General features: G+C 47.4%; 1 protein-coding gene across 1 annotated transcript in view; it reads right to left on the reverse strand.

Annotated features, from left to right (window-relative positions):
* kmt2bb (lysine (K)-specific methyltransferase 2Bb) overlaps window positions 1–26,812 on the reverse strand; it is a gene marked incomplete at both ends in the record, with an annotated part of 57,385 nt that overhangs the window by 18,708 nt on the left and 11,865 nt on the right. Inside the window, 14 exon segments of the mRNA XM_080541140.1 lie at window positions 5,451–5,558; window positions 5,965–6,149; window positions 7,154–7,267; window positions 7,942–8,059; window positions 8,742–8,834; window positions 9,503–9,649; window positions 10,878–10,991; window positions 13,885–13,995; window positions 15,310–15,413; window positions 16,192–16,449; window positions 16,961–17,025; window positions 18,554–18,791; window positions 22,832–22,991; window positions 25,694–25,816. Of these exon segments, the coding sequence (XP_080397266.1) occupies window positions 5,451–5,558; window positions 5,965–6,149; window positions 7,154–7,267; window positions 7,942–8,059; window positions 8,742–8,834; window positions 9,503–9,649; window positions 10,878–10,991; window positions 13,885–13,995; window positions 15,310–15,413; window positions 16,192–16,449; window positions 16,961–17,025; window positions 18,554–18,791; window positions 22,832–22,991; window positions 25,694–25,816 (1,938 nt within the window).

Genomic DNA, 26,812 nt, shown 5'->3' on the forward strand with positions numbered 1-26,812 from the left:
ACCATTCATAGTTGCATTACAATCTCCATACTCTTAACCTTGAAAACATTTTTAATTAAGTGGCAACACATTTGTTTGAGTCTCTTGTGTTGGAAGAATATGTCTGCTTCTTACACAGATTGGAGCTTGACATACTCACTCTACAGAAGACAGAGCCAAAGGTGTCGATAGTCTATGATCTCCTGCACCTCATCTGGAAGACCTACCACTACAGTGGAAAATCTAAACGAGAGCTCTGTGCTCTTGGACAGGAGCTTGGAGTGGATGTCCACAATCCCAGCAGTGTCAAGGTGTTGTATTTAATACTTATCTGGAATGTTGTTTTGTTATGGACATGATTCAGATGTTTTACCCTGTAAAACACTTAATAATAATTATTATTATTAAGGGAACTCGGTGGATCCCCCACATTCACCGGGCGCTGAAGGTATTCCTGCAGTATGGAGAGGGGAAGGACCGTGCCAGTGATCCTGATCAATACTCTGTGGTTCTCCAACATATGGAGCATCTGGCAGCCTCACAGTCCACTTCGGTGGAAGTGCAAGGACGGGCCAAAAAGGTCAGTTTTCTTGTGTTGACCACTATGAATAAATAAACTAAAGTTAGGCTTTAAAGAATAGGTTAAAAACGCAAACACTACTGTCATCAAGTTGTTAGATGGTTAAGTTTATTTTCAACAGCTAACCCTTTTTTATCGTATCCATTTACTCAACTACTCAACAGATAAAGAAGGAAATGGAGACTACACTTTTCTGTGTATTCTGCCACTTTCTCTGTGACCTGTTTGGCCTGCTAGCCAGCCTCAGCCTCACACTGCAGAGGAACAGTTTAATCCTCCCCACAGCCACTTCAGAAATAAGAAAAACGTTAACCAAGCTTCAGGCACTCAAGACACAGCCAAAGGAAGGTGGCTTGTTTGAGAGAATCCTGGCCACATTCGCACAGCAGCAGGGAAATGAGATGAGATTCCAGGTTAGTTTAGGATAAGTCAGTGTTTGTGATGTCAGGGTTTAACATTGATCATCTTGAGGATCTTTGATATTGATCATATCTCAGGGTTGAGAGAGTTTGAGGATGAAATACTGCTATGGTCACAACCATGATTGTGTAATACTGCTATGGTCACAATCAAGATTTTGTGTGTGTGTGTGTGTGTGTGTGTGTCTTTTGAAGGGAATGACCCTGAAGGGGAACATGAACGGCCTCACACATCCACAGCTGAAGCGACATGTGGATGCTGCCATTGACATCAGCATGGATGCTATCAAAGCGAGGTATGGGCAACAAACACTAAAGGAGCTCTGTGCTCTCTTTTGTTTTTAAAAGCATCACACCAAGGTAAATCACAAATCGATTGTGTTGACATCGCAATAAATCTTCTTTTTTAGGTTTGGTAGTTTGGTGTCAGATGAGGGCGTCAAGTCTACGCTGGACTCTTTCAAAGTCTTCAACCCTGATGCCTGGCCAAAAGACCAAGCCAGCCTACTCACTTATGGAAATGAGAGTGTTGCAGATCTGGCAAGGCATTTCCATGAGCCTCTGACAGGGTAAGAATGCATTTTAAGACATTGCATTGACAGACGTGAGACACTAGTTGCATATGTGCTAACCCAATTGCTCTCTTCTATCCTTCAGAGTGGGGTGTGATATTCCTGCCCTGCAACAGGAATGGGAAGGGCTGAAAGTACTCGTAAGCGAGAACTTCAGCGACAAAAGCTATGCCGAGCTGTGGGAGGTTCTCCTCACAAAGGACCCCTATAAGAAAGACTACCAAGTAAGGCAAAGTAGATCCAGATAGCCCTACACTTAAACACATTCATGTTTATTGTATGTATGTTGTTTTTGAATAGTGAGAGGTGAGGGTTAAAAATTAATTTAAAACGAAAATTGTTCTCCCCTTAGAACATACTGGAACTGGTCCAAATTATGTTGGTGCTCCCAATCTCGGCTGCCCAATGTGAGAGGGGGTTTTCACCCCAGAACCGCATTAAAAGTGCAACCAGAAGTAGGCTGGCCGTTTCTACCACAGAAGACCCAGGGCTCGACATTAAGGCTTGTCCGCTTGTCCGGGACAAGTACATTTTATGTTTGGACAAGTGGACTTCCTCCTGCAGTTGTCCGATGGACAAGTCAAAACAAAAAAACAAATCAATATGTATTAATATCTGCAAACATTAATTCCTCCTTCCGATCTGAATAGTAAAAAAAAAGTAGCAAGCAAAGCGATGCCGTGCCTCATTCTCGCTGTTTCAGTCTCTCGTATTTCGTTATCGTCATAGTTCGTAAATTCGCTCAGAGCGCCAGAGCGCACACTGCGTTCAACGTCATAAAGAGACCACGTAATTTGATTGGACAAAAGGCATTCCATGAGTGCTGATCATTATTCCAGAGCGAGTTTACGAACGCAGCCATAGTGTTGTAGGTCTCCTGTCACTAGTGCCATTCACGTGAACATGCGCATATTCGCTTCTTCTCAATGCCGCTTATTTTCATGTAGTTCGATGCGATCGTATATTTTAGGTTTGAAGTTTTAAGACCAGCACATCGCAATACGAACTTCAGAATGACACTAATGATAGATTTCTCAATTTGAATATAAGATACTATCCAAAGGCTAGCAAATAAGATTGCTTCCATTGGGGAGGGACTGTAGTTACAAACATTTTTTGTAAATATTCCTAGATATTCATCCCTTTTGTGGCCAATCTTAATCTAAAAGGGTTAGGGTAATCACTGATTACCCCTACGTTTTAAAATAATTACAAAATATTGTTTATGGGTGAATGTATGAATACATTTGAAAATTAAGGATACATCATTATCAAATCAATAGTAGTCAAATGTGTTATTTGCATACACATACACTCACTGGCCACTTCATTAGGCACACCTTGGGGTTGGACCCCCTCTTTTGCCTTCAGAACTGCCTTAATTCTTCGTGGCATAGATTCAACAAGGTGCTGGAAACATTCCTCCGAGATTTTGGTCCATATTGACACTATAATATCACGCAACAGCCCGTCTGGCACCAACAACCATGCCAGGATCAAAGTCACTTAAATCACCTTTATTTCCCATTCTGATGCTGGTTTGAACTTCAGCAGATCGTCTTGACCATGTCTACATGCCTGAATGCATTGAGTTGCTGCCACATGATTGGCTGATTCAGGGCTCTACGCTAACCTTTTTCACTAGGAGCACATGTGCTCCTAAACGAAAAATTTTAGGGGCACACAAAGAAATTTAGGAGCACAGTGAAAATGTTTATTATAACACATTTTTATTAGTGATTTTGCCATTTTTGCACCAAAATCACACATTGGCCCATGCCTACAGCCCTACTAGACGCAGAGTTGATGGCATTGTATTATGGTAACTAGCTGTGTCAAGTTCTCCTGGTTAGCAGCATGTTCATTCATTCATCCATGTCATGCCTGTCAGCTAGCAGCTAGCAGCCCAGCCAGGCTTTAGGGCTAGGTCTGTCAGCTAGCAGCCCAGCCAGGCCATGCAGAGGTCTGTCTCCATGCTGCCCACCTCCCTGCTGCTGGGTCAGGCTACATCAGTCACACACGGTGGCCAGACAACTCCACATCTAGGGGTATTAAACTACCCCACATCCAGATGACCAGTCCCCAGCCCCATGCTGCCCGGGGTGGTGACATGTGGAGGTGGCCAGCCCAGCACGGTGCCTCTGCGGCGGCTAGCTGTTAGCACACCACCATCCCCGGGGGTCCCACCTCTCTGCCACACTCAAGTACAACATGTTGCATTTTCATGCCATTAGGCAACTTGCTTCCTAGGGTTTCCTAGGGTTAGAGATGCATTTGGACTTCTGGAGTACCTCTACTACTTTCAATGGGTTCTGAAGGTCTGAGAGCTTTCTACTTTCTACCCTGGGTAGTTAACCCTGGTTGTAACCTTGGGTTTAAATCTGGAGTGTGTGGGACCAAATCTGTAGATGTGGTGAGCTAATGAAGCTAATGAAGCTTGAGATGAGAAAAGGGCGCTTGTCTCTTTAAGGCCCAGGAGGGAGTTAGCGATTAGCGATGTTAGCTTAGCGCCAGTTTAACAGAAGTAACTTAACTTTTAACATGACTTCCCGTGGTCGTAGCGGGCTGGCTGACGGCTTAAAATGTGGCCACACGGTTCGCGCAGATTTATTTTTAGAATTAAAAAAAAAATATATATAATAATAATAATAATATATGTACTCGCACAATGTGCTCGTGAATTTATTTCTCTAGTCGCACAGATGTATTTTTAGTCGCAATTACGAGTGAAATGGTCGCACTGTCGAGCCCTGTGATTAGGTATTTGCGTTAACAAGCAGTTGAAAAGGTGTACCTAATGAAGTGGCCGGTGAGAGTATAATATATTATTATTCATATTATTGCTTTTTCTAAATCTTTGGATTTGGACAAGTAACTTGAGCTCTAGGACAAGTAAAAGATAAGTGCACTTGTCCGAAGGACAAGTACCTGAAAAAGCTTAATGTCAAGCCCTGAGACCTAATGCGAATCAGTTTGGAGGGGCCTCCGCTTGAGCAGTTTGATCCAAGTCCAGCGGTTGAAAGATGGCTTGATAGCTCTAAGCGGGTCAGGCGACCAGATTATCAAGACTGCTGGACCACAGACATTCTTTGCATTTAATTGCTCAGAATTTATGAATTTTATATGAAAGCCTGGGCTTAATTATTTATTTATTCATGAATCATTTATTAATAAATGAATATTCTTACTTCCCCTTTACATTGTGTGAGTCTCCATTTTTATTACGGCCAAGAGCCGGTTATGATAATTATGATATGTTATGATTATGATAATTTGTTGTCGTCATACGAAAATTGCGCAATTTTCATTGTGCTACTGAAATTCTTGGTGTGCTACTAACTTTTTTGACATGGTAGCACAGTGCTACCTGGGGAAAAGGTAAGCGTCAAACCCTGTATCTGACTGTAGTGTCTAGTTTGAATGTGAATGAATGAATGTGTGCAATAGCAACACAAATAAAGTGTTTTCCCCAAGGAAAACATGCTTGTTATTATTTGTATTTATTTTTTAATGAAAAAAAAGCTTATCAATTAATCGATAATTGATCGTTAATTCTTGCGATAATCGAAAAAGAAATTTTGATCGTTTGCCCAGCCCTAACCACAACCACAACCACCAACACCAACCACACCCACCACCACAACATATTACATTTAGAATTAGAATTAGCCATTTTAATCCAAAGCAACTTCACAGGGACATTCCCCCTGGAGTAACTGTTACTGTACAAGACCACCACAACCTAGTCTTCTAAAACCCATATTGAGACTCGATTTAGACGGGGCTGGTCTTCTGAAACCCATTACCACCACACCAGTACCATATCGACACTTGAGAGACTGTGTGGTGGTGGTGGTGGTGGGGGGGGGAGGGGGGGGGGTGTGTGTGTGTGTGTGTTACCAGAGTGGTGTAGAGGCCCTGGTCAAACTTCTTGCCCACGGCACGGAGGTCGCAGGCTGGCTGGCCCTCCAGGACGTCGTCTGGGTCAGCATCTGTCTGGCCGGCACACTGCAGGGGAGGGAGGGGGGGGAGGGAGGAGACAGGGGGGGGGAGGGAGGGGAGGGAGACGTCTGGGTCAGGGTCCGTCTGTCTGTATGTGTGTTCTACCTGGGTACAGGTGTGTGTGTGTGTGTGTGTGTGTGTGTGTATACAGGTGTATGTAGAGATGTGTGTCTACAGGTGTGCAGGTGTGTGTGTGTACAGGTGTGTGTGTCCAGGTGTGTGTGTCCAGGTGTGTACGTCCAGGTGTGTACGTCCAGGTGTGTACGTCCAGGTGTGTACGTCCAGGTGTGTACGTCCAGGTGTGTGTGTCCAGGTGTGTGTGTCCAGGTGTGTGTGTCCAGGTGTGTACGTCCAGGTGTGTACGTCCAGGTGTGTATGTACAGGTGTGTGTGTGTCCAGGTGCGTGTCCTACCTGGGCGCAGGTGACCAGGTGCTGAGTGAGGGTGGAGGTGAGCAGGCAGGCCAGCACCTTCTCCACCCCGGCCCGCAGCTCGATGTCCAGCAGCTCCCGCCAGGCGCTGGGCTGGGAGAGGCTGCAGGGCCGACAGGAGTACACCACGCTCTCTGGCAGGCTGGACAGGATCTCATACAGGTCGTCTGGGGGAGGGGAGGGGAGGGGGGAGGGGAGGGGAGGAGAGGGGAGAGAGGGAGGGGTAGGGAGGGAGGGGAGATAGAGGAGAGGGAAGAGTATTAGAATATTGGTGTGTGTGTGTGTTGGTGTGTTGGTGTGTGTGTGTGCTGGTGTGTTTGTTGGAAGAAGCCGTCCACAGGTTATCATGGTGTAGAACACCATAGAACACCGTTCCTGCCACGGGACTTCTAGAACATCATTCCTACCACGGGACTTCTAGAACATCATTCCTACCACGGGACTTCTAGAACATCATTCCTACCACGGGACTTCTAGAACATCATTCCTACCACAGAACTTCTAGAACATCATTCCTACCACATAACTTCTAGAACACCAAGGGCACGTCTGTACTGTTTAAACGCGAAACAGACGTCAAGTCGTAGCAAACAGCCGCCCGCGATTCCGAGTTGCTCCGACCTTGAAACTCGAAGTTGCGACATCTGACTTGTCTACAACACGTGACCGTCTTCTGAAGTATGCCAGATAAACCACATTGACGCCTTTATCCAAAGCGACTTACAACAAATACATTTGTCTGAGTGAATCATCTATCCTGCCCTGGTGGTGTTGTGTTTCCACAACCTGATCGTTCTCAGACGACAACAGGAAAGTCTGAGGCTTTTTGGGGGGCCTAGCAGACGGTACCAAACGTGATATTGGTGAAGCTGCCATCACAATGTGGCTGTTCATGAGTAACTCTATTATGAGTAAGTCCTGGGCTGTTCGCTGAGTCATTTAAACACTTACTGCTTTGTTTCTGTGCCAGACCATGAGCGGTCATGGGAGCATGTGTGATGCACGCCTAACCCCCTAACCCCTAACCCCCTAACCCGGAAAAAACACCAAACACCCAGAAACAGAAACAGAGAGAGAGAGACACGGAGACAGAGACAGAGAGAGAGAGAGAGACAGAGAGAGAGAGAGAGAGAGAGAGAGAGAGAGAGAGAGGGAGAGAGAGAGTAGTCACCTGTCAGGTCTTCACACTTGGCGTGGACCCAGTGGTTGCAGGTGCCACACTGCATCATCTGGCTGTCGTAGTCGCTGTCCTCGTAGCACCTGGAGCAGATGGGACAGTAGTTGCCTGGACAATGGAAGACAGGAGAGAGACAGACAGGGGAAGGATAGGAGAGAGACACACAGGGGAGAGACAGACAGGGGAGAGACAGACAGGGGAAGAAGGAGAGAGACGGACAGGAGAGAGACAGACAGGAGAGAGACAGACAGGAGAGAGACAGACACGAGAGAGACAGACAAGGGAGAGACAGACAGGGGAAGGAGGCGAGAGACAGACAGGAGAGAGACAGACAGGGGAGAGACAGACAGGAGAGAGACAGACAGGGGAGAGACAGACAGGGGAGAGACAGACAGGGGTTAGAAATGGTACATAATCATCAGTATTATTGCAGTCAAGTGAGTTTATTGATCACATGCACAGGATATCGGGAGAGGCTGGCGGGGGGAGGTTGAAATCGGAGGCTGCCTCCACCAGCCACCCCCCCCCCCTTTAAGCCTGTAGTGTCTTTAAGACTTATCTATCTGTCTGTGTATCCATCCACCTCTCCTTCCTTCCCTCCTTCCTTTCCTCCTTCCCTCCCTCTCCAGTAAGCATGTAGTATGTTACATAGCGTGTGTTCATACTTTGTTGTTCTTCCTCCTTCTCTTCCTCCCTCCCTCCACCCACCTCTCCCTCCCTCCACCCACCCCTCCCTCCCTGTTCCCCCCCCCCCCATGGTGGGTGTGTCCCCCCAGTCTCACCCTGGTCGTGCAGCCTGGTGCAGTCGGGACACAGCCCCTTGTCGTGGTTCCACTCCGTGTCCCAGCTCTTCCCCGGGGTCACCCCACAGCTCTTACACCTGATACACGTCATACACACCTGCAACACAGAGGGACATAGGGAGCAAGGTGAGTCATACACACCTGCACACAGAGGGACACACAGGTGCAGCCAGGTGAGTCATACACACCTACACACAGACACACACTAGAAGAGAGAGAAGGTATTATGTGTGTATCTAGAAGAGATAGAAGGTATTGTGTGCCCATGTAGAAGAGAGAAAAGGTATTGTGTGTCTAGAAGGTAGTGTGTGTCTATCTACAAGAGATAGAAGGAATTGGATTTCTAGAAGAAATAGAAGGTAGTGGATGTCTAGAAGAGATAGAAGGTATTGGATGTCTAGAAGAGATAGAAGGTAGTGGATGTCTATCTAGAAGGGAGAGGAGGTATTGGATGTCTAGAAGGTAGTGTGTGTCTAGAAGAGCTAGAAGGTAGTGTGTGTCTATCTAGAAGAGCTAGAAGGTAGTGTGTGTTTAGAAGAGCTAGAAGGTAGTGTGTGTCTAGAAGAGCTAGAAGGTAGTGTGTGTTTAGAAGAGCTAGAAGGTAGTGTGTGTCTAGAAGAGCTAGAAGGTAGTGTGTGTCCATGGAGAAGAGAGAGAAGGTAGTGTGTGTCTAGAAGAGCTAGAAGGTAGTGTGTGTCCATGGAGAAGAGAGAGAAGGTAGTGTGTGTCTAGAAGAGCTAGAAGGTAGTGTGTGTCCATGGAGAAGAGAGAGAACCCACCCAGGCCCTCCTCCTCTTGTTGGGTTTGGGGTAGTTGGGTCCCAGGCAGGAAGGATGGTAGCAGTTCTGACACCGGTCACATTCCAGCATGGGCTGAGGAGAACCAGAGATACAAGACTATAACATCACAACACTATAACAGTTGTAACAGCATCATAACAGTTGTAACAGCATCGTAACAGTTGTAACAGCGGGCACACTCCAACTTGGGGGAGACCAGAGATATAATATGAGCATTATTTATCTATCACAGCATCTGTCTGTCTGTCTGTCCATCAGTCAGTCAGTCAGTCCATCAGTAAGTCAGTCAGTCAGTCAGTCAGTCAGTCCGTCCGTCCGTTAAAAGGCTCTGTGTGGAGGGTATAAAGCCATTGCAGAGCGTCCAGACAGAGTCGTCCAGAGGCCAAATCAAGCTCTGCACAGCGACGCCTGCAAAACTATTGCATGCTGGGAAGGCACACTCCGCTGACAGAGCGTAGCGTGGTGACAGTGTTGACGGGGCAGGAGGAGGCCGCATCAGTGTCAGCGCTGAGTGTCTCTGTGTGTGTGTGTGTGTGTGTGTGTGTGTGTGTGTGTGTGTGTGTGTGTGTGTGTGTGTGTGTGGATGCTGTACTGCCAGGTCTGAAGGAGGAGCCGCATCAGTGTCAGTGCTGAGTGGACACGCAGACCACAGACTGACCGTGGTCCGGCTTTAAGTCTTATCTATCTATCTGTCTGTCTGTCTGTGTATCCACCCTCCCTCCCTCCCTCGCTGCTGGTACCTTGGAGTGTTTGTTCTTCCGGCCGCATACGTGGCAGAACTTGCAGCGCCGGCAGCACCAGTTCTCCTTGTTGTCCTCCGGGGGGCGCTCTGCCGGGTCCAGACAGAACCGGTGGAACGGCTCGCAGCAGACCTGGCAGTACAGCATCTAGAACGAACACACACACACACACACGGACACACACACGGACACACACACAGAGGGACACACACACAGAGGGACACACACACACAGAGGGGGACACACACACACACAGAGGGACACACACACACACACACACACACACAGAGGGACACACACACAGAGGGACACACACACAGAGACACACACACACACACACACACACACACACACACACACACACACAAAGAGTCAGATATGTAAGGAAATTTGATCACAGAAATGCTATCAAACAGGTCTGTCTACAAACATGTGGTTGCATTTGAGCTGCCTTTCATCACTCTCACCACACACACACTCTCTCACCACACACAACGCTGAACAGCTGAGGAGTCACCTGACACACCTGTCACCCCCCCCCCCCCCCCCTCTCATCTCACCTCACATGGACTCTCACCCTGTCTGGTTCAGATGCCAAAACTACATTTCCCTGTCTCAGTACTGTGTACTCTGTACACGACAATCAAGAAGAATCTAATCTAATCTAATCTAATCCAACAGAGGTGGATCTGAAACCATGGTAACGTCGCTTCCCCCTAGTCCATCCATCAGAGCACACGATGAGTGCTGCATCAGAGCAGCACTCAAAAAGTTTAATCTGCAGGGTTCCCACAAGTTTCAAAAAGTCACATTTAAGACCTTTTTAGACCTCTTTGGATATAGTTTTAGACCTATTCGGGGCACCATATGGTAGCTTTTTGTCATCCTCAAGGTGATGAAATTAGGGATTTCACTGCCATACAGACAAAAAGGAAGCGAATTGGCTTTTTTTTGGCTCCAGCTTGATTAATTTCTGCGTAAATAGACGTGGTCGGACTGATTTCCTTGCAGACCTAGCACCTAATTTTAAATTTTTAGCCTGAATAACAGAAATTGGAGACCTTTTTAGGCCTTGTGGATTGGGTTGCTGGATTTTAGACTTTAAGGCTTTTTAAGACCAGCATGGGAACCCTGATCTGGATCCAGAAGTTTAATCTGGATCAGAACGAACTCTGATTCTCTTTCGCTCTACCCAGGATCAGATCTATCTGCCTGATTGAGTCGTATAGGAGGGGAATCAGCCAGCTCCATCTGATCCTGGATCAGAGGAAAAAAGAATCGGGATCATTCTGATCCAGATGAAAGGTTCTGAGCACCTGTGTGTCCCTGTGTGTGTGCGCGTCCCTGCATGTGTGTGTGTGTGTGTGTGTGTTACCTCTTGCTGTCCTTTGCTGGCACACAGCAGACAGACGCAGGGGGGCATGAGGGGCACGGAGGTCAGGATGCTGAGACCCCCCATCAGCCACACGTTCTGGGGGGTGCAGTCCTCCTAGGAGAGGACAGGGTTACACACAGTTATACATCTGTTTATATAGGCCTTAGTGGGGGTATAGACCTCCTATAGGGAGATAGTTATACACAGGGGTGCACATAACTTTTTTGGGCCAGTGCTGAGAGGAGCACCTAGGGATGCTGCCTGGTGCTCCCCGAGCTCGCGAGTCACGACCCATCCCACAGGATGGATAAAAAAGGGATACATGGATAACTTATATTAGCAAAACGACATTTATTCATAAATAAAGATGAACGAACAAATGATTGTGTGCAAAACAATAGAAACAAATGCAAAATCAAATGATTGCTCTTTAAGCATGAAAGTCTGTCAGACTCCTTTAAACACAATGAAATCAACTGACATCTCTTTAAGCACTAACTGAATGTCTGTTCTTTAAACACACTGAAATAAACGGACATCTCTTTAAGCACTGCTCTGTTCTGTAAACACTGAAATAAACTTTTCAACAAAAAGTTACAGCCTAAGCATTTATTTATGCTACAAGCTTAATCATCATCACTGCTCTCTTGACTGCTGTTATCACTGTCCTCAATTTCAACCATGGTAGAGGATGTTGTAGGGCAGGCTATCACTTTAAATAGCTCATTATTTTGATTGTGCAGTCTTTTTTTTCTTTTTTCTAATAGAATTCCCAACCATATTCCCTGGGTCAGGGGTCGAGGTGCGATAATGAAGCTGTAAAACAAACGTCTGAACGTTTGAAAGCTTCAGAGAAAAGAAAAGTGTCCCTTGGAGTTGTTTTTCCTTTTAGCGACGAGTCGTTCGGGACTGAATAGGCTAGGTGCACGATCTCACTACTTCCTGAAAGGCAGCTGGTATGAACATATCCTGTCTCACTCTATTGGTTTAATTGATTAATCAGCTGTGCGGTAAACCGTTGGAACACACAGTGCACAGCTGATTAATCAATTAAACCAATAGAGTGAGACAGGATATGTTCATACCAGCTGCCTTTCAGGAAGTAGTGAGATCGTGCACCTAGCCTATTTTCACGTGGCGGCGTGATAACCGTGCGATACGCGGAATGAAAGTACGAGTTACGATACTTTCCGAATGTTTTCGTGAGGGGAGTCGCCGTGGTCGTCGTCGGTCGACTGTTGTGATGGATTACTAGTCGGGCCTTCGGCTGAGGGGACGGCAAATAGTTACTTAGTGGGGCTTGCAGTGATGCAGCAGTCAGCAGTTGGATTTTGAGGAAGTAAATTCCTCTCCCAGCGGTTCCAGCTGTTGGTGCGCAAGAGCGCCTTGATGCGGCTGATCTGCCGCGCAGCATGCATTTTGGCGACGCATGCGCACTGGCGCACCAGTTATGTGCACCCCTGGTTATACATCTGTTTATATAGGCGTTAGTGGGGGTATAGACTAGGGCTGGGCAAACGATCCAAATGTCTTTTTCGATAATCACAAGAATTAACGATCAATTATCGATTAACTGATAAGCTTTTTTTTCATTAAAACAACGCCTAGGGCAGAAATAACAAGCATGTTTTCCTTGGGGAAAAAACGTTATTCTTGTATTCCTTCCAGGCATTCCATTTCACAAAGCATTTCGAAAGAAAAAAAAAAGATCAGCGATATTTGTCTATATGTCACTGCGCAGTGTTTGCAATGAGCGGCGTCGCCTTTTAGATCAAAATGCTCCCACACCAAGCTTCGCTTCGCCATGTCCGAGCTTGCTCTGCTGGCTAACGTACGGGAACTTGTTGCATCATGCCGTACTGCGTTGCGAAATTCAATGCGAAGGCAAATGCAAAGTTCATTTCTCACACATAACGTGGACAAACTAATTTCCACTCAATTTATTAATGATTATCGAGCAAAATATTTTGTGATCGATCAAAATCCTTATCAATCAATTATCGATCGTCGATAATTGATGCCCACCTATAGTATAGACCTCCTATAGGGACACAGTTATACATCTGTTTATATAGGCGCTAGTGGGGATATAGACCTCCTATAGGGAGACACAACAGGGTTACACACATACATATACAGTTATATATCTGTGTATATAGATAGGCCTTAGTGGGGGTACAGTCTATAGGGAGACAGGACAGGGGTATATACACATAAATATATAGACATAAATATATCCTGAATTTCCCCTCAGGGAACAATAAAGTACCTACCTATCTCTCTATCTATATACACACATAAGTGTATACACATGAATATACAGTGATATATCTGTGTGTATAGACGTAGGGGGGGGTATAGCCCTCCCAGACACACAGGACCAGGGGGATTGTTAGCAGAGACAGGAGGCCAACCCCTCAGACACCAGAGGGATGTGGGCTGGAGAACAACCTCATGCAGGGGCGGACCTGCAGTGACACTCTGCCCTCTAGTGGACAGACGATGCAACAGCAGGACTGAACTGACACAGGTGTCATTATCACACCTAGCAGAGATTTAACTTTTTTCGTTTTTAAAAAAATTTTTGCAGACGCCTTCATCCAAAACAACTTACAACAAATACATTGGTGAATCATCTATCCATCAGTAATGATAAGAAAAAGTCATCTATATGACTCTGAATGAATCTATTCAGTGCCTTGCTCAAGGACACCTCGACACGTGGCCAGCCAGGGTTCGGACCGCCGATCTGCCGACCTTGCGATCATTAGATGCCGCCCCCCCCCAATATAACTAACTATAGAGCGATAGATAGGGTCTCTCTCTCTCGTACCTTGAAGTCCACTCTGATCCCTCCCTCCCTCCCTCCCTCCCTCCCTCCCTCCCTCCCTCCCTCCCTCCCTCCCTCAGAGACATAGGGTCTCTCTCTCGTACCTTGAAGTCCACTCTGATCCCTCCCTCCCTCCCTCCCTCCCTCCCTCAGAGACATAGGGTCTCTCTCTCGTACCTTGAAGTCCACTCTGATCTTGTGGGAGGGCTCCGAGGTCTCTCTGTCCCGCTGGTCGAAGCCGTTGGCCAGGGCCGCCAGCACGCTGGGCGGAGTCTGCTCCAGAGGATTCTGGGAAATACAGGAGGGCGTGAGCACGGGTCTCCATTCCCTCACACCATAGAGCTGAGAGTTTCTACTTTTTTTCATAAAGTTATTTTTTCTGAGTGTCCCACTCATATTTTTCATTTTTATTGATAGATACAGTGGAGAATTAGACAGGAAGGATGGGTGAGAGAGAGAGGAGGGATGACATGCAGGATATGTCCCCAGCCGGATTCGAGCCGGGGACCCTGCGGTTACATGGTCGACGCTTAACCCGCTACGCCACCTAAGCGCCCCGAGAGTTTCTACTTTAACCGTAGTAGTAAATCGTTTTATTTATTACTCCAAACTTTCAGGGCTGGTTTCGTGGATTAAGACTAATCCCAGACTAAACAGCATCCTCCATGGAGATCTGCTCTCCCACTGGAAGTGCATTTAATCCTGGCCTAGGCTTAATAAGGCTCGCCAGTGAAACCAGCCCTGAGAGCACAAAAATAAGAAGAAATCTTCAAGCTTTTTCTCTCCCTCTCTCTCTCTCTCTCTGTCTGCCTGTCTGTCTCTCTCTCTCTCTCTCTCTCTCTCTCTCTCTCTCTCTCTCTGTGTGTGTGTCTCTCTCTCTCTCTCTCCCTCTCTCCTTCTCTCCCTCTCTGCTTCTCTCCCTCTCTCCTTCTCTCCCTCTCTCTCTCTCTCTCTCTCTCTCTCTCTCTCTCTCCTTCTCCCTCTCCCAGGCTTAATAAGGCTCACCTGTGAAACCAGCCCTTCGAGCACAAAAATAATAAGAAATCTTCAAGCTTCTTCTCTCTCTCTCTCTGTCTGTCTGTCTGTCTCTCTCTCTCTGTGTGTGTCTCTCTCTCTCTCCCTCCCTCTCTCCTTCTCTCCCTCTCTCCTTCTCTCCCAGGCTTAATAAGGCTCGCCAGTGAAACCAGCCCTTAGAGCACAAAAATACGAAGAAATCTTCAAGCTTCTTCTCTCTCTCTCTGTCTGTCTGTCTGTGTCTGTCTCTCTCTCTCTCTCTCTCTCTCTCTCTCTCTCTCTCTCTCTCTGTCTCTCTCTCTCCTTCTCCCTCTCCCAGGCTTAATAAGGCTCGCCTGTGAAACCAGCCCAACACAAAAATAATAAGAAATCTTCAAGCTTCTCTCTCTCTCACTCCCTCTCCCTCCCTCCCCCTCACACACTCCCTCCCATTCCCTCTCTAACTCTCTCCATCTCCCTCACCCCCCCCTCTCCCTCTTGAAGAAATCTTCAAGCTTCACTGCACCGTTGCTTACGCAGGGCACTGTGTTATTACAACACAGGCAAACACACAGGTAAAACACGGTGGATTCTGATTGGAGCATTCACCTTCTCAGGTTTACGTCTAATTGGAAAGCGGTGAGGCCCCGCCCTGCGATGTCTCACTCCGTCGTCAGACAGGTCGCCAAGGAAACCGTCCAGAGTCACAAAGTCTAGAAAAAACACAAAACAACAACACTGTTATAGTTAACTGTCATTTAGTTGAATAACTAGTTTAGTACCTTAGTTTAGTTACTATTATGGTTAACTATCATTTAAAGGGTCAATCAGACTAAAATTACTACCCACAATGACCACCGTGGTTTTCTTTTACTCCACTCCCTCTCTCACTCCCCCCCTCCCTCCCAAGGTGCTGTTCATTGTCCTCCTATCCTGCCCCAGATCTTTTGTTTTCCAACTCACCTGGGGGGTATTCCATCAATGTCGCTCAAGGACAATTCAGGCTTATTTTCTCACGAGACTCATAAAAATAAGCCTAGATTTTCCTTTAGTGACGTTGATGGAATACCCCCCAGACCATAGCCTTAAGGCTCAGTTGTCTGTGGACGTTTCTCAATACAATCGGTGTTCCGATCGCAGTCGTCAACCAATCGCGTTCCTCTACCTTGGCTGTCACACTCCAACCAATCACATTCCTTCTCTTCTACCTTGGCTGTCAACCAATCACGTTCCTCCTCCTCTAGCTTGGCTGAACCAATCACGTTCCTCCCCCTCTAGCTTGGCTGAACCAATCACATTCCTCTACCTTGGCCTGTCAACCAATCATGTTCCTCCTCCCTCCCCTACCGTGGCTTGTGAACCAATCACATTCCTCTACTTTGGTATGTCAATCAACCACGTTTCTCTATCCTCTACCTTCGCCTGTCAACCAATCACGTTCCTCCATCCCCTACCTGGCCTGTCAACCAATCACGTTCCTCCATCCCCTACCTTGGCTGAAGCGCGGCCCCAGGCTCCGCCTCCGTCCCGGGGAGGTGGAGTTAGAGAAGGCCTTGACCTCCAGGTCCGAGTCGTAGTCCAGCAGGTCGAAGTAGGAGCGCGGCTTCACGCATCTCTTGGGCTGCTTGCGTACCGAGGGGCTCTGGCTGTCGCCGTGGAGACCGCCGCCACCCCCCCCCTCCGTCCCGTCCCCCTCCTCGTTGCTGGACTGACCCCCGCTGATGGAGGGCCGCCTGCGCTTAGGAGGGCCTGGGGGAAGGGAAGGGAGGGGGAGGGTGAGGGAGAGGGATACAGGGGGGAGAGAGAGAGAGAGGGGGGAGGGGGAGGGAGAGAGAGAGAGAGGGGGGGAGGGTGAGGGAGAGAGAGAGAGAGAGAGAGGGGGGGTGAGGGAGAGAGAGGGAGAGGGGGGGGAAAGGGGGAGAGAGAGAGGGGGGGAGGAGGAAGAGAGATGCAGTTGTTCACACTCTGAAAATCAGAGCTCCTCCGCCTTACCCTCCCTAAGACCTATCCTCAACCACACACGGAGAGAGACAGACAGAGAGAGAGACAGAGAGAGAGAGACAGACAGAGAGAGCAAGAGAGAGAGAGACAGAGAGAGAGACAGAGAGAGAGACAGAGAGGCTAAACTGGCCCTAGATCAGCTTCTAGTGTCTAATGGGCACCATCACCCCCCTGATGACTGGCTGATGATGTCACAGTTAAACAGGAAGTGTGATGTCACAGTTAGACAGGAAGTGGAGAGGGCACGCCGCCGCCGTACCTTTATGGAGCTTCCCGCTCAGCCGCCTCGCCTTCCTCTCCTCTATCTGGTCACACCGCTTATACCTGGAGGGATGGAGGGATGAGAGATGGAGGGATGAGAGATGGAGAGATGGAGGGAGAGATGGAGGGAGAGATGGATGGAGAGATGGATGGAGAGAGAGAGATGGAGAGAGAGATGGATGGAGAGAGACAGATGGAGAGAGATGGATGAGAGAGAGAGATGGATGAGAGAGATGGATGTAGAGAGAGAGAGAGATGGATGGAGGGAGAGATGGATGAAGGGAGAGGGAGAGAGATGGATGAAGGGAGAGGGAGAGAGATGGATGAAGGGTGAGGGAGGGAGAGATGGATGGAGAGAGAGAGAGAGATGGATAGAACAACCATCAGTTCACATTTCCATGGACATTAGAGGCCTGTATCATCACACAGACGTGCATTTCTGCGGCCTGTGTGTTGGGCACCTCTGCAGGTCACGTGACTCATCACGTTACAGGAAGCAACTCGCGGTTCAAACAAACACACACATCCTGGACTGCTGTTTGCACAAAACAAGCCCTGGACTGTTTCTGATTTCATTTTACAGTGTGATGTGTCTGTGTGTGTGTGTGTGTGTGTGTGTGTGTGTGTGTGTGTGTGTCTGCTTCTGTGTGTGTGTGTGTGTGTGTGTGTGTGTGTGTGTGTGTGTGTATCCACATCTCAGTACAGTTTATTGACTCAATACTTCTGGTGTCCCGTCAGTAACCACTTCTGACTCATGTATCTGACTCATGTATTGTGCAACGACAATAAAGTGGAACCTAATCTAATCTTTCCAGTTTATCGACGTTTTGTGTGTGTGTGTGTGTGTGTGTATGTGTCACTTACACACAGCACTGGTGCTTGGCGTTTCGTATGTATGTGTTTTTATTTTTTTATTTTTTTTACATTTAGCAGACGCTTTTAATCCAAAGCGACTTACAATTACGAATTACAGGGACATTCCCCCTGGAGTAACTGAGGGCTAAGTGCCTTACTCAAGGGCACACTAGTAGTGGTGTGGTTTCAGGCGGGATTTGAACTCACAACCTTCCGATCACAAGTCCAACTCACTATCCACTAGACCACCACTACCCCTGTGTGTCTGTGTGTGTGCGTCTGTCTGTGTGTGTGTGTGTGTATGTGTGTGTGTGTGACTTACACGCAGCACTGGCGCTTGGTGTTTCGTGTGTGTGCGTGTGTGCGTGTGTGTGTGTGTGTGACTTACACACAGCACTGGCGCTTGGTGTTTCGTGTGTGTGTGCGTCTGTCTGTGTGCGTCTGTCTGTCTGTGTCTGTCTGTGTCTGCCTGTCTGTGAGTCTGTCTGTGAGTCTGTGTCACTTACACGCAGCACTGTCTCTTGGTGTTTTGTGTGTGTGTGTGTGTGTGTGTGTGTGTGTGTGTGTGTGTCACTTACACGCAGCGCTGTCTCTTGGTGTTTTGTGTGTGTGTGTGTGTGTGTGTGTGTGTGTGTCACTTACACGCAGCACTGTCTCTTGGTGTTTTGTGTGTGTGTGTGTGTGTGTGTGTGTGTGTGTGAGTGTGTGTGTGTGTGTGTGTGTGTGTGTCACTTACACGCAGCACTGTCTCTTGGTGTTGGGCCCTCCGAACTTGGGCTTGTCCAGACAGTTCATGCACTCGCCACAGTCGTCCTCGTGGTTGCAGCCCTTGCAGACGCCGCAGCGGCGGGACCGGTAGCCGAACGGGCCCAGGCCGCCCTTCTTCTTGGGCGGGCCTCCGGACCTCCGGACCCGGATCACCTTCTGGTCCGCCGGGCCGGGGCTGTCCCGCTCAGACGGAGAACCCCCGCCGCCTAGAACAGAACAACGATATGTGGTTAATTTCTCTCTCTCTCTGTCTCTCCATCTCTCTCCATCTCTCTCCCTCCCTCTCTCCATCTCTCTCTCTCTCTCTCTCTCTCTCCCTCTCTCTCCATCTCTCCATCTCTCTCCATCTCTCTCCATCTCTCTCTCTCTCTCTCTCTCCATCTCTCTCTCTCTCTCTCTGTCCTTCCCTCCTCTGTTCGTGGGCCCACACATATCTGTGGTTGGGAGGCTGTCACTCACGTATTCAGAGGCAGACACCCTAACAGTGCACCTGGCTTTTAAAAAAAAAAATGTTTAGGTTATTTTTGTGAGTTGGGGCAGTCAAACTCATATTTTTCATTTTTTTAATACAGGTATAGTGAAGATAGACAGGAAAGTAGGAGAAGAAGGGAGAGAGGGTATGTCAGCAGGGCATGGGGCCGGATTCGATCTCATGCCGACATGGGCATTAGGGCTGCCACAAACGATTATTTTCATAGTCGACTAGTCACCGATTATTTTAACGATTAGTCGACTAATCGGATCATAAATTACAGCTTATCGCACAATTACTCAATCGCTCTTATTTAGCTATCATCTTCTAAATCAGCTTCTAAATTTTGCTTGAAGTTGTTAGTTGTTGTTGTTGTAGGCATGTGCTAACTAAAAATAAAGACAATTAAAATGATTGTTCACTCAAAAATATATATTTTAATGAACTTTGCAGATTTATTTCTGGCATCACTTGCATGTAATGTAATGTAAAGAGTAGTAGAGGGTGCAAACTGCTGAGTAAAATGAGGTAGGCTAGGCACTAGGCAACCAAAAGAATACAAAAACAAAAATAAATACTTGTACAGAGTACAACAGTTTTGCTTTGCTTCACTCATCTCATAGTAGAACGCGCCTTCTTAGCACTGTAACGTTAAGACAACATTTTTAGCTATTTGATAAGTATCGCTTTGATGACAACGTAAAATAATGTAAGAAGGCTTTTAACGTAACGATATCGTTAGCCAATAACAAGCTAACTAGCTTACCGAGACGAGTCATCGTCTTCCTCGTCATCTGCCACAACGTGCTTCCTTTTTAGATGCTCGCGCATCATAGACGTGCTGCCATGATAAGCGAGTTCAGCTTTGCAAATTTTACATTTTACATTCTTTTTTTCAACGCTGTGGTTGAAATGCTCCCACACTTTGGTACGAGGACAGGAAGACATTTCTCTGTTTGTTTTTCCGGGGAAGTCACGTGTGCCCCGGATGACCGACACTGCGCATGTACATCAAAGACACTGGGAGACACTAGCCAGTGGCAGCTTCAGGGAAGAAAAACGAATGCTTATCGAATGAAATGAATGGTCTTTATTGTCATTGATATAGTACAGGTACCAAACAACGAAATTTGGGAGGGGGGGGCTCCCCTGGTGCTAGGAAAAAAAAAAAACGCTTATTTCAGCTCCAAAAAAACATGCGACGACGTCGATTACCAAATATGTCGGCGACGATTTTGGTAATCGACGTCGTCGCGACTAGTCGACTAATCGTGGCAGCCCTAATGGGCATATGTGTGCACCAAGGGCGTAGGTTTGCATATGGACGGTAGGGACAAGGTAGGTAAGTTGAGACCAAACCTACACCCTTGGTGTGCACTGTAGGCCGCGATGCTAGACCACTGGACCACCCCAGGCCACAATAATTGGTTAATTAATAATTAAACGGTAAACGGACTGCACTTATATAGAGCCTTATTCCAAAGCGCTTTACAACGGCCTCTCATTCACCCATTCATACACACATTCACATTCACACACCAATGGCGACAAGCTGAATGTGCTTCATCTCTCTCTTCCTCTACCTCTCTCCCCCTTCTCCCCCTCTCTCTCTCTCCCTTCTATCCCTCTCTCTCCCCCTTCTGTCCCTCTCCCCCACCCCTCCCCCCTCTCTCCCAGGAGTACAGCCTGGGCTAGGCTTAAGCCTCGTCTGTGAAACCGGTCCCAATATTTTAATTTAGACGCTGTTATCCAGAGCCAATTACAATACGTACGATTGCGTAAAAAAGTATGTGAAAACAACCATCCATCGCAATCACCACCAGAAAGACCTTTCTAGAAGAAATAGTGAAGCACTCACAGTCACAAGGCAAGATAACAATCAGTCCTTTTCTTTTTGGTTTTGTTTTGGGGGGTTTTTAAATCCGGTTAAAGCCACTTACTACAGAAAAGGAAAAGGAATGCGGATGTAAGGTTATATTCTTCACTTCCCCCTTAAGCAACGTATAATGAGAAGAGAAAGAAGAGAAAAAAGAGAAAAAGAAAGCGTGATGATTAGCTTTGATCAGCAGGTTCCACGGCCTGAGGATCATAACAGAACGATGGCGGGGGGGCGGAGGAGAGCTGGGGCGGGGGGGGACGGGGGAGAGCTGGTCCACGCCGGGGCGGGGGGGGCGGAGGAGAGCTGGGGTGGGGGGGGGGGGAGACGGAGGAGAGCTGGGGTGGGGGGGGCGGAGGAGAGCTGGTCCACGGCGGGGCGGGGCGGAGGGGAGCTGGGGTGGGGGGGGCGTAGGAGAGCTGGTCCACGCCGGGTGGGGGGGGCGGAGGAGAGCTGGTCCACGGCTCTAAAGCCCAATTTATGCTTCTTTAAACTTATTTTTGTCATGCTTGTTGTAAAGAAAATGTCTATAATGCATTGAAATGACAGTAAACTAAGATAATAAGATGGTTATCATAATTGTTCAAATCTTTATTAATAAGTAATTACAGAAAAAGTAAATGACATTTCTGTCATGACTTCCGCATTTACGAGAGATTCGGAATGTGACGCTACCAAGCGGACCAATCACAGTTCTTATAGATAACTTTACATTAAATATGTCTATCATAAATATCATTTAAACCCAACGAACAGCCATGGGGCTCCCTGTAACTAATCATGTATTTCTAAATAAACAGGATTGTACATCTCGTAAATTCTTTCATTCAAACCTTTATTTAAACTCGTAAGTTACTGAGGTTGCCCTCATTTACAGTAGCAACGAGTGAATCGCGCTTCTTATAGGAAGGCTGTGCCTGACGCTTCCATAGGGCGCTCCGTTGGAACGGTGTACTCATAGCGGCATAATAGCGATTTTATTTTTTTATGCTTGTTGTAAATAAAAGTTCTATGGTGCATTGAAATTACATTAAACTAAACTAAGATAATACGATGGTTATCATAATTTTTCAAATCTTTATTATTAAGTAATTACAGAAAAAGTAAATGACATTTCTGTCATGGCTTCCGCATTTTGGCCTACGAGAGAGTCGGAATCATGTGCTACCAAGCGGACCAATCACAGTGCTTACGGTTGCGTAGGCACTGCCGCGTAGTTACATTTTTGGAGAGGTGCGCGTCAACCTATGCCGTAGCTTACGGCGTAGGCTGTGGGCCTACGCAAGCTACGGCGTAGGCTACGCCGTCGATTTTACGCAGAAGTATAAATTGGGCTTAACGCTCCCAGACACCAGGGGAGGCTGGCGGAGGTAGGAATCGGCGGACGCCGTACGGGGCTCATAACATAATAATATATATGCCATATTTTGCTGACGCTTTTGTCCGAAGCCACTTACATTGCGGTGAGTGCGTACGTGTGTCAGTATACACGGTCCCAGTGAGGGAATCGAACCCACAACCCAAGCGCTGTTAGCCAACCGAGCCGAGGAATGGAACAAGGAAGAGGTGTCAAACACCCGTGTGTGTGTGTGTGTGTGTGTGTGATACAATTCCTCATTCCATTCGTTACAATGAGCCCCCGGGGCCTCCGATTTCTACCTCCACCAGCCTCCCCTGTTGAACAGCAGTGTTCCTGGGTGTCCGCTGGCAGTGACTAAACCCTCAGGGACATAGGGAGGGGGGAGGCAGGGGGGAGGAGGCTGGGGAGGGGGGAGGCAGGGGGGGCTGGGAGGTGGAGGAGGGGGGAGGCTGGGAGTGGGAGGAGGCTGTTACCTTTAGAGGCTGGGGAGGGGGAGATGCCTGTCCTCTCGTGCAGGGGGAGGGGGGGTGGCTGTTACCTTTAGAGGCTGTGGAGGGGGAGATGCCGGTCCTCTCGTGCAGGGGGAGGGCGCTGAGTCTGGGGATGTCGTCCGTCACCAAGGCCCGGGGCTGACCCAGGACCACCGCCGCCGCTCTGCACACATGCTTTATACGAGGACCCCCTGCCCTGCGGTACTCCTGGGGGGGAGGGAGGGGGGAGAAGGGGGAGAGGGGGGGGGGAGAAGGGGGAGAGGGAGAGAGGGGGGAAGGGGGATGGAGAGGGGGGAGAGAGAGTAGAAGGGAGGGAGAGAGAGTAGAAGGGGGGGGATAGAAGGGAGAGAGAGAGGGATAGAAGGGAGAGAGAGGGATAGAAGGGAGAGAGATAGGGAGAGAAGGGGGAGAGATAGGGAGAGAAGGGGGAGAGAAGGGGGAGAGAGAGGGATAGAAGGGGGAGAGAGAGGGATAGAAGGGGGAGAGAGGGATATAAGGGAGAGAGAGAGGGATAGAAGGGAGAGAGAGGGGGATAGAAGGGAGAGAGAGAGGGATAGAAGGGGGAGAGAGAGGGATGGAAGGGGGAGAGATAGGGAGAGAAGGGGGAGAGATAGGGAGAGAAGGGGGAGAGATAGGGAGAGAAGGGGGAGAGAGAGGGATAGAAGGGGGAGAGAGAGGGATAGAAGGGGGAGAGAGAGGGATAGAAGGGAGAGAGAGAGGGATAGACGGGGGAGAGAGGTTGAGGGAGAGAGAGATGAAGCACATTAATAAAACACACAGAAATGTCACTGATGAACATAGAAATGTAAATCACTCCGATCAATGCTGTTGGTTCAGAACGTGTCGATTATTGCAATAAACATGCTTTTTATTTTTTTGTCTTAGTCTATCAACTTCCATTTGTCCCACAAGAGTGCTGGATGTGTCTCATATTGTATATAGAGTCTCTCTCATCATGGCTGACTTCTGCCAATGTGGATCACTTGCAAACATGTATGACTAGCTCTGGAATACACCAAACATGTATGACTAGCCCTGGAATACACCAAACATGTATGACTAGCTCTGGAATACACCAAACATGTATGACTAGCTCTGGAATACACCAAACATGTATGACTAGCCCTGGAATACACCAAACATGTATGACTAGCTCTGGAATACACCAAACATGTATGACTAGCTCTGGAATACACCAAACATGTATGACTAGCTCTGGAATACACCAAACATGTATGACTAGCTCTGGAATACACCAAACATGTATGACTAGCTCTGGAATACACCAAACATGTATGACTAGCTCTGGAATACACCAAACATGTATGACTAGCTCTGGAATACACCAAACATGTATGACTAGCTCTGGAATACACCAAACATGTATGACTAGCCCTGGAATACACCAATAACAATAACAATAATAAGAATAACTTTATTTGTATAGCGCTTTTCATGCAAACGTTGCAGCTCAAAGTGCTCTAGTATAGAAGTATACTTATATTATACAAGTATATAGTAGTATATATATACTACGTATATATTAAGTATATACCGTACTATACTTAAAGTATAGAAACTCTTTGGATTCTTACTGTGAAGATTCTTACAATGTAGGAGAAGGAAGTGAGAATACCCTAATAATATTATTATTGTTAATAATAATAATAATACAAATAAAAAACATTCTTCCATCTTCTAGCATTGTGACTGCCAATGAGTGAGCCTAACAACAGCAAGCGAGAAAAATCACTGAAAGCCTAATCAGCTAGTGAAAACCACCAGACCGAGACACCAGGGGAGGCTGGCGGAGGTAGAAATCGGAGGACGGTGGCTCATTGAAATGCAATGAGGAAACGGTATCAATTCAAAACATGTGCCTGTGCATTACAATGAGGGCCATCTTACGACTCCTGCACCCGGCAGTACTGCGTGTGTCTAAGCCTATTACGGCACTCTCTGGGACATTAACGTTTATCCTATTAAACACACAGCAACGGCAGGGGGAGGGGGGGGGGGCGGGGTGTGTGTGTGTGTGTGTGAAACCATCCCTCCTTCCATACATCCCAATGAGCCCCGTCCTCCCCCCCGTTTCCACCTCCGCCAGCCTCCCCTAAAAAGCGAGACCCAGTTTTCCAGATCGTCATGGCAACGCGAGAGTGGCACTGCTCCACACTGTGGGCTTTGTGGAGGAGCATATATATAGATAACGTTTCCAGCCAAGTTAAACTATATATCCAGTAATGACAAGAGGAACTGTCCTTGAAAGCCAATGGCACCGCTGCAAAAAAAAAAAAACGGAAGCAGAAGGCGTTACGATGTCCCTCTGTGATTTCAGTTCACCCCTTTTTTACGCATTTTGAGGTGAATAAACGCAGGGCGGGTTGTGATCACGCTGTCCAGAAACCCTGGGGAGTTGTGTACACACACACACACACACGTAGGTACACGTACACACACACAAAACACACACGTAGGTACACGTACACACACACACACACACACAAAACACACACATACGTAGGTACACGTACACACACACACACAAAACACACACGTAGGTACACGAACACACACACACACACATAAAACACACACGTACGTACACGTACACACGTACACACGTACACACACACACGTAAAACACACACGTAGGAACACGAACACACACACACACACACACATACGCACATACACAGACAGACAGACAGACAGACACACACACACACACACACACACGTACGCACATACAAAGACAGACAGACACACACACATACACACACACACACGTAGGTACACGTACATACACACACACATAAAACACACACGTAGGTACACGTACACACGTACACACACACACGCACACGCACGTACACAGACAGACAGACACACACACACCCCCCCCTCACCTGTCCGTGCTGAGGCTGGACGTCCTCAGGGAAGGCGGCGGCGGGCAGCTGCTTCGGTTTCCTCCTGGGTCTCTTCCCTTCCGGGTCTCTGGTCGCCATGACGCCCACAGGCCCGGCCAGGAGCTGAACACAACGCTGCTGCGTCAATACCTTCATATAACATCATACCTTCATATAACATCATACCTTCATATAACATCATACCTTCATATAACATCATACCTTCATATAATATCATACCTTCATATAACATCATACCTTCATATAATATCAGTGTTTCCTCCAGGATTTTTCACATTAGTGGCGGAGTGTTCTTTTTTCGCGCGCGTAGTGTATGCAACACGCACTGGCGCTCAATACAAAGACGTAATTTCACCGAAAAATAGAGGGTGGCAAAAAATTTTTTTTAAATGTGCCCTGTTTACCCGTACCTCCGCCGTTCTGTTCGTGGTGATTTGGGAGACAATAGATTATTTTTTCCCACGCATATTGCCCTGTAATTAGACCACGCGACCACAGCTCCGTTGTGTCTCTTATTGTCCAAATGTTCCCTGAATTTTAGCTGCATGTTTTTCCAGCATGTAAATCTGTTGTCAATAATAATTCAACTCCCCTTCTTTCCCCCTGCCAATACTGTGTCGTTTGTGACATTTACCAACGTTTATGCTATGAATAGTTCGAAGCTAGCGTTAGATGCGAGGCTGCTCGGGAACATTATTTGTTTCACAAAATCGCCTGATTTAGTTGACCATGAACATCAGAGACTAGACTACATTACGAATGTTCATTTAAAATACTCTATAGTGAGCACTGGTATAAGAACATGAACCAGAGAACAGCAGTAAATGCAAGAACCCAAGGTCGTCGCTGATGATGTTGCATTTTCGATTAGGATACGCTTACGGGATTAAAGGGACGGGCGACGGGCGAAGAGAGAGGTACGGGATTTCCAGAAATCCAAAGGTGCCGCTAAATTCGGACCAATCACAAAACTGTTTTGCAAGCGCGAGGTTAATTGCAACATTGTAACATATTGTAACTTACTACATCCTAAATCTGAACGAAATGAAAGCAGCCTAAACTAGCTTCAATCTGATTTTTTTTCTGTTCTCCGGTCAT

Source organism: Nansenia antarctica (genome assembly GCF_963989245.1).
Source record: "Nansenia antarctica genome assembly, chromosome: 10".
Lineage (NCBI taxonomy): Eukaryota > Metazoa > Chordata > Actinopteri > Argentiniformes > Microstomatidae > Nansenia > Nansenia antarctica.